The following is an 8,610-nucleotide window of genomic DNA, read 5'->3' as shown; positions in this document are numbered from 1 at the left end:
CCCCACACCCCCCTCCCCCGCTTCCGTGCCGGCCGCCCACGACTACAGCACCAGCCTCTTCCACCCCGGCAGCTTCCTGGGGGGCCCCGCGTCCAGCTTCACCCCCAAGCCGCGAAGCAAGGCCAGGTCCTGTTCGGGTAAGTGTCGTACCCCGTGGCCTTCCCTTTCCCACAGCGGCTGTACCCTGGGGCGGAAGGGCCGAAGTGAGGGCCGGGTTGCCGGGGGGTGCGTGCTTGGTTTGGCTTGGCTGTTTCGGAGGTGAAGATGTGGGCTAGGGAGAGGCTGGGCGCTTGTGTCAGCTCTCCTCGGGACAGGAGGGCAGGTGGCTGCTTGCTCCCTCTTCTCTGGGTTTTTAATATGGGACATGGAGCTTGCACCAGGCTTCTGTGGGTGGCGTCTGGGCCCCCGAGCCCGCAGGCACCGGCCGCGGGGCGCTCCCGGGGCCCAGGGACACGGAGACCCGTGCAGGGTGAGCTGGCAGATCGAGCAGCACGGAGAGGGATTTTATGTAAGAAAAAAAATGTGTCCCTCGGGAGAAAAGTTGTCTTCGGCCTCGACTCTCTCCCCCAAGTCAGTAACCCACCCCCCCTCCCGCCAGATGACATGGGGGGACTTTCTAGCCATAGGTGTTTCTCCCTCCCTAATTTCCACGTTCTCTCCATTACCACGATCCAAGGCCCCAGTGCAGGATGAAAGCGAAACTTACCCGGCCGGGCTGCTTCACATCTCACAGGGCCTTATTTTCCTTCACGTTCTACAGGAGCAGAAGTTCAAATATAGTTTACATACCAGTGCGAAAGACTAAAGTGTCCAGTCATTGCTAACTTAAGGGAGCTTGCACCAGGCTTCTGTGGGTGCCAGGGCACCCGTCTGGGCCCCCGAGCCCGCAGGCACCGGCCGCGGGGCGCTCCCGGGGCCCAGGGACACGGAGACCCGTGCAGGGTGAGCTGGCAGATCGAGCAGCACGGAGAGGGATTTTATGTAAGAAAAAAAATGTGTCCCTCGGGAGAAAAGTTGTCTTCGGCCTCGACTCTCTCCCCCAAGTCAGTAACCCACCCCCCCTCCCGCCAGATGACATGTGGGGACTTTCTAGCCATAGGTGTTTCTCCCTCCCTAATTTCCACGTTCTCTCCATTACCACGATCCAAGGCCCCAGTGCAGGATGAAAGCGAAACTTACCCGGCCGGGCTGCTTCACATCTCACAGGGCCTTATTTTCCTTCACGTTCTACAGGAGCAGAAGTTCAAATATAGTTTACATACCAGTGCGAAAGACTAAAGTGTCCAGTCATTGCTAACTTACTTCAGCTTAACTTTAACTAGGAAATACTACCTCCTTGCCCCCCCTCCCCAGCCAGACGTGTCTCTGCTTCTGAGCGACTGACTACAGACCTTTGTGTGCTCAAAACCCTTCCCTGCATTTCTTCCTAAAACTGCCTTCCTAAATCGGCAAAATTGGGTGATGGGCAAAGTTTTGATCCCACTTTGAAATCACAGTAACTGTATAACTAGGCAGACGATTAAGGCAATTTGTGTAATCCCATTAACCTTCCTGCTTTAACATCCTCAGCCATGGAAGGAAATGAAAATGAAACACGGTGTCCTGAAACTGACTTTAGATAGCCCTTTAAAAAGAAATGGTTATTTATGCGTGTGTGTGTGTATTCTTAAATAACGTCGGGCATCTATGCTTACAAATACACCACAGCATTTCTTTATAAAGTAGACAATAATTTAGAAATGTGATCTCTTCTGAGTTTTGCAACAATAGTATCAGCTATTTTACAAGCTCATCAGCTCTGTTTCAAATGGCTCCTCTGAGGGGAAAAACACTCTCTCCCTCTGACTTTACTTAAATACAGTTGCTACTATGTATGTGTATTTTTTAGTAGCCGGGACAGCAGTAAGAAGAGGCAAGGAGCCTCCCTGGTTTATAAACAGATTCACAAATCCAGGTCTCTGAAGATAAAGGGATCTCAAGTAGCTTTTTAATTTTTGTCCTGTAGCTGCCGATTTTATTGGATGGGGGAAGTGAGGAGCTTTTTTGTTTGATTTTTCTGGTGGGTTTTAATGTATTTTTTTAATTACTATTATTATTTTTCTCTGTAAGGGAGCCCCCTCTGCAAAGAACTGGGGAAAGTTCGTGACCACTCAGTGTTTTTGTAGGAAAACTAAGGCTCACGACACGACGACTCCTGCAGCTTCCTGCCGTAGAAGGGACAAAAGCTACAAATGCAGCGCCACAGAGCTCCCCTCATTTTTCACTGTAGACTGTGTTGTTTAAAAGCCACCCACTCCCTAGATTAAAGGAGACACAAGCCCCGCTGAACTCAACATGGCCTGCTCCAGTTATTAGCAAAAAGAATTTCCTCTCCAGTTAAATAACTGTAGGATTTGCATAAACTATATTAAGAGAGATTTCTATATTAAGCAGACCTGCCCTCGAACCATCAGAGAGAGGCAAATGAACTTTTAGCAGAGAGCTTTCCAAGGCAGACAGATATTTAGGAGTTACATGCTGGGCTTCAGTAGAGCCCTTCTAAAATGCTGTGTTTCTCACGTTGTGCTTCTAAAACTAATAATGAAGTGGTAACCAGGTAAACTGCTTCCTGCTAAATCCAAGCTGTAGTGTTGAAAAATCATAGAAAAGGAAAAGAACTGAAAGCCTGTTTTTTTACTGCAATTTCCAGAGTACTTACTGAAACTGAAGTTTCTCAAACAGCAGCATTAACAGTGTTTTTCTGCCTTTAGAGCAAAAATAATAACTGAGCCTTTGGCATTCTGGATCCATTCCCCATCTGCTCGGCTTTACTTTCTCACCCTGTAGCATTTGCAACAGAAAGGAAAGCGTAGAACGAGGGGGTCTCTTTAGATTTCATTCTAGAAAACATGTTTGACTTTCTCTGGAATATATTGTGTGTTTGCAGGTGTGTGTGTTTGTGCACGTGTGTATGTGTGTGTTTGTGGCAGGAGAACACAGGATCCTGCCATCTGAGTGCAATAGATATGGGAGGGGAGCGGTGCCCGGCACGGATTAGGGGAGTTCACGTTACCAAAATGATAACTTCCATCTGACACAATAAGTGTCACACTTCTTCTCACCTTGGAGAGAGAGCTGCCTATTTTTAATCATGACATAAAAATACTCACTGGAGTCTGGGCGTTCTCGAAGCGCTGAGCTCCTTGCTGCGCGTGCTGTAGATGTCACTGCTGTCTGATTGTGCTTGAATTAACACACTGTTTTGACTTCTGGAAAATGCCTAAAGGACAATGCAAAAAGCTTTTGTGAATTTGTTTTTAAAGAACGAAATCCGGTTTCTTCGTGTTTCCATTTAGAAGGCAGAGAGTGTGTGAACTGTGGAGCAACTGCTACCCCTCTCTGGAGAAGAGACGGCACCGGGCATTACCTGTGTAACGCCTGCGGGCTCTACCACAAAATGAACGGTCAAAACCGACCTCTCATTAAACCTAAACGAAGGCTGGTAGGTGTCTCTGTTTCTCCTGGGGTTGGGGATAAGTTGGGCAGAGGGACCACACGCAGGCACGAGCCAACGTGTCTCATCCCTGCGCGGAGCCCAGCTGTACTGTACAAGGGGGTCAGTCACGTCGAGGTCACTGCGCTGCCTCGGGGCAGATCTCCCCTCCCCACCCCCCCAGCCCATCACCCCCAGCACAGGCCACCGAGCACCTCTGTCCTGAGCCTCCCTGCCGCTCACAATACATGTGGGGTATCATGTATCCGTCTCCCCGTTTATCCTCGGATGACAGCTTTTAATTTAATTCCTCATTTATTTGGCCTCTTGGGATGTTTTGGGCACATTCTGGGAGCGAAAGGGTTATAAGCATTGAATGTCCTCCACCATGTACTAAAAAAAAAAAGTTCCAGCTCCAAAAAGCAAAACAAATCAGATGAGTCAAAGCTACTGCTCCCTACTTAATAATTATTTGTATAAAAGCCATGAAGTAATTTTCACTCTTATATTCTCTGGCAATATTAATATTGGTTCCCTCCCCTAACAATCCCCTACTGTTTAAAAAAAAAAAATAAAAAACCACTATTTTTTTTCCATGGAGTCACCTATACTTTGTATTTTCATTTGAGTGATTCAAAAAAAAAGTCCTTTCTAAGCTCCTGGTAGTAGTTTCCTATCCGGATATCTGTACGTTAAAGATAAGGAAACTTTGTGTATCTGTTTCCTGACTCTAAAAGCTTTAGAGAGTTTCTATAGGCAAGCCTTGCCAGTCATGCTTGCTGTTTTGAAATTTCTAATACACTCTACTCCACAAATAATGCGTAAAATGCTAAGAATAATAAATATATTTTTTTTGAGCTTTGTGATTTATGGTGCCTAAGTCTCTAGCTGTTTGTGGGCACGTTTCAATGAAGTTTGGAGAGCAGAAAATTGGCATTACTGCTCTAACACTGGGATGGGATACAGAAGATTTCTGTTGTGAGTCAGAATTTCAACTATGCAAGCTTCTTAATGACTTGCCTTCTAAAGTGACTGACATATAGAAAAATGTTAAGACAACAGTGTAACATTATCGTCTCTCAGGCTCAAGTGCTTTCCAGTTTGAATGGGACAGGCCATAGAGTTAAGCAGCATAGTTGAGTTTCACTAAGCCATCTCAAACATGCAAACATAGCTCTCCACCTTCCAGTGTGTCGGGAGACTGTTATACTTGGGTCACTGCGAGGGATTTGGGGGGCACTAGAGAGGTTTTCTTTCAGTTCAGTTGTTTTAATGTTTTGTTTTAATTGATTTACAACTTTGTTTATTGCCCCTTTTTCCACTGGAGTTTGCTTGTTTGCGGGGGAGAGGAGATGGCCATCTTGGGGAATTTTTTTCATCTGACATGCAATACCAAAGTGATTGTATTAATAATGTCAGCATTTGGAAGTCTGGCATTAATTGTGTTTGGGTTGCATGAGTGTACTTGCAGTAGGGGGTACCCTCTCTTTCTGCCTTTGGCCTGTTCTCACAAGCGAGTAAGGGACTGAAATGTATGAGTCTCCCAGGGCCTGATTCTTGCCTTAAGCTGCTGAGCCATCCATCAGCTTTGGGAAAGTTACAGAGGGCCATGGGGTAAATTAGGAGAGAACAGAACCAAGTGCTTCTCTTTGGTGAGCTGGGCCAGCCTGTGGTTCAAGATGTTCGAGTGGCACCCGTGGAGCTCACAGGCGGGGAACTGCAGAGAGTTCTCCGGGAAACCCACCGCTCTGAGACTCTGCTCTCTGCACACACATTAACAGCAGCTTCACTGCTGCTTCACCCTATGGCTCCCAGTGGCTAATTGCAAAAATATCCAAGGAGCAAGGCCCTGGGGAAATGACCACGATTGATATGCATTAGAAAGTAAACTCTGGTAATTTACGAAAAGAAAATAATATTGGGTCCTCAGCATTGATCCAACTGCACAAAACGGGACTTTATTTTGACCACTTCCAGAGGCAGGGCTGATGCTTTCTAATGCAACATTATTTCCTAAAAGATGGGGTGCAATTAGTCTGTCCATAACACTCTACCACAGCAGCTTGCACAAAGAAGGCATTATTGTGGGGTCTGCTAGAGAAGGGCCCATCCAGGAATTACTGGCTGCCTGCTGTTCTAACTTTTCCTGTTCTTGTGCTGGGAGATGGGTGAATGTTTGGGCATTTTTCTTTCCCCCCACCTTGGACTCAGCAGAACAATAGTTTCAGAAAGGGTTGTGGATTTTGGGGTTGGTTTTCTTTTTCTTTTTTTAAAGACAGTTGTTTGAGGGCTTGTCAGCCAAGAAACCGAGTAGGGACAGAGGCGGGACAGAGGCGGCAGACGGGTCAGCGGAATCATTGCTGGAAGGCATGAAATTTGGTTTGCTAAATATTTAAAGAAAGTTGGAGCCGGTTTTGTTTTCTCCCTTTCACTTGTAAATGCAAACTGAATTTTCAGTGATGGCTCTGATAAATACTGCACCCAGTTAAGTAATGCAGTTAGTTTTCCTTTGTGTCCATCTTTCAAGGGCCAGAGTAGGGGTAAAAAAAGAAAAAAAATAATCACATTCTTTAAGATCATCCTCTCTTTTCAAACCCAGTCCCAACACTGGGGCAAAGTAAATCGATCTTTAAAAAAAAATAAAAAATAAATAAAAAAAAAAACCCCAACAAAGCATTTTCATGATCCATTCTAGAATCCTGCAAAGGGAAAACCTTAACAAATTAATGTCATTTTCACCTCAAAATGTTTGTGGACTAAGAGATACATTGTTTCTCTCTGGCCCCTGGTGCCACAGGGCTGGAAGCCGCAGGGATACTTGGATTTAACAAAATACCTAAAGGCTACTAAATGTAAAACTGCCAGGATTTTTCCCTCAGCCCCCACGCGACGTAAAGCTCAGTGTAACTAGTGCTACCCAACCTAAATACTGAGTCCGACTTGACCTTACTCATAATCTTCCTCCTCCTGGCGATACATTTTTTCATTTTCCTTCTCTCTTTGGTTAGTCAGCGGCGAGGAGAGCAGGGACTTGTTGTGCCAACTGTCAGACAACCACCACGACTTTATGGCGACGTAACGCAAACGGGGACCCGGTTTGTAACGCCTGCGGACTCTACTACAAATTGCACAATGTGAGTATTTACTCATCTCATGTGTCGCTGCTTGCCCAGCCGGGATTGATGTCTTAACTGCATGGTGTACGCTGGGCTTTTATTGGTTTCAGGGGTTTGGTTGTTGTTTTATTCCTGCCCTTGTCTCTAAGGTTCCCCTGGGAAGTGACAGCCATTCTTTGTCGGCATAGTGATGCTAAGTTCAGTGACATTACAATGTATCAGCTTGGCTTCTAAGCTTGGGCAAACCAGACAAAATAGAGCTACCACACTTGGTTTGAACTAAGCGTGTTTTGTGGGCAGTTTCCCCTCCAGAAACACAGAGGCCATTTGGAACGGGCTTGTGCAAAAATTAATCCCAACAGGCCTTCTTAATTTTGATTATTTCATTATTTTTTAATATTTTTTTTTCCCAAAATAATTATACCTAAGGTTTTATTTTATTATTTAATTCATTTTTATTAAATATAAATCTTTTTAGGAATCACTCGACATGCTGGAACGTTATTTACTCTCTAAGTAACAAGGTTACTGGTACAAGATTGCTCAGGTCTTAGGAGTGAATTTGGGTCAACATGTGCCTCCTAGTTTGATGTCTTCTATTAGGAAATGAATGAGGACTGAGAGAGTAAGGCTACGGGAAAGAAAGTCATCAGCTGCCAAATTCAGTTAATTTTGTTTTTCATGTCTAGGCGTTTTCTGTGTGTGTAGTTTTATTAAACAAATCAATATAAACAAGTTCTGCAGAGAGGAACACCATTTTTTTGTTTTGGCCAGAAAAAGGTCTCCATCCAGGAAAAACACATGGGGGCTGTCCAAATATTTTCATTTTTGCACAATAAGGTCATTTTGTCTGCATGAGCCTGATTTTCTCATTTCTTGCAGGTGAACAGGCCTCTGACCATGAAAAAGGAAGGAATTCAGACCAGGAATAGGAAAATGTCCAACAAGTCAAAGAAAAGCAAGAAAGGCTCTGAATGTTTTGAGGAACTGTCCAAGTGCATGCAGGAGAAATCATCTCCCTTCAGCGCTGCTGCCCTTGCTACTCACATGGCGCCCATGGGGCATTTGCCACCTTTCAGCCACTCTGGACACATCCTACCAACACCTACCCCTATTCACCCATCCTCCAGCATCTCATTTGGACATCCACACCCATCCAGCATGGTTACAGCCATGGGATAAAACCTGATGACCAAGAGACCCACCCAGAGATGAAGAACATGGGGCTTTGCCTAAGGTGACACCAAGTAAGAAAATGTTCTGCCAAGAGGAGAATGTAGGGATGGCAAAAGGGGATCTTTGCCTCCCGTGTGGTTTAACTCTTAATGCTGGACTAAAACCTTGCAAATGATGGGTCTTCTGCAGAAACGTGTAGTGGTGCCTGTAATGCACTTTGCCTCCTCAGGTATAAGGAAAAAAGAACTCACCTGTTCGATACTTAGTGTTCCAGCAGGAAGCAAAAGGTGGCAGACGCTGAAGGAAAAGGCTTGGAACTGGCTTTCCTTTCTCTCTTTGTTATTACTGTGAATATTGTAAAGAGATATAAGCAGCCTCCCAAGATGGAATTGGCTCACGGGAAGCCAGACACGCTGGATTTCTATAATGGACTTTGTTTGGGATGGAGGGGGGAAAGACAACTTTAGGACAACTTTATAAAAGCAATTTTTAAAATTAAATCAGACACAAAGTCATATTTATTTTGCTCTTGTTTTCCACAAAAAGCCTCAACCCCTCTGATTGCATGTTTTTGTGCTGTTGTTTGCAAAGTAAGAGAACCTGCCTTCAAACCAAGGAGCAGAGTGGGGAACATATTCAGCAGCCCCCTTGGATCAGCTCTGTGTATCTTCCACACCAAAATATCTGCTAGGAAGGGGGGGAAAAAACCGGGGGAGCAACAAAGCAGAAATATAGCTGTAATATAGGATTTTAATGTGCCCAAGATGATGATTATTTTGACATGATTTCTTCATTCTTTTCCCTAAGACAAAAAACTTATTTTTAAAAAGAAGCCCCCCTCCCAAC

The 8,610-nt window shown here is 45.1% G+C and overlaps 1 protein-coding gene across 1 annotated transcript in view; it reads left to right on the top strand.

The window, feature by feature from the left end:
- Nucleotides 1–8,303, top strand: part of GATA2 (GATA binding protein 2) — a gene marked incomplete at its 5' end in the record, with an annotated part of 18,464 nt that extends 10,161 nt beyond the window's left edge. The window contains 4 exons of the mRNA XM_010001604.1: nt 73–137; nt 3,336–3,481; nt 6,481–6,606; nt 7,471–8,303. Of these exons, the coding sequence (XP_009999906.1) occupies nt 73–137; nt 3,336–3,481; nt 6,481–6,606; nt 7,471–7,770 (637 nt within the window). The remainder of the gene's footprint in view (nt 1–72; nt 138–3,335; nt 3,482–6,480; nt 6,607–7,470) is intronic.
- Nucleotides 8,304–8,610: the final 307 nt, after the last annotated feature.

The sequence above is a fragment of the Chaetura pelagica genome, unplaced genomic scaffold (assembly GCF_000747805.2).
Source record: "Chaetura pelagica isolate M959 unplaced genomic scaffold, ChaPel_1.0 scaffold1037, whole genome shotgun sequence".
Classification (NCBI taxonomy): domain Eukaryota; kingdom Metazoa; phylum Chordata; class Aves; order Apodiformes; family Apodidae; genus Chaetura; species Chaetura pelagica.
The sequence above is the reverse complement of the archived record's forward strand: the minus strand, read 5'-3'. Positions and strand labels throughout refer to the sequence as shown.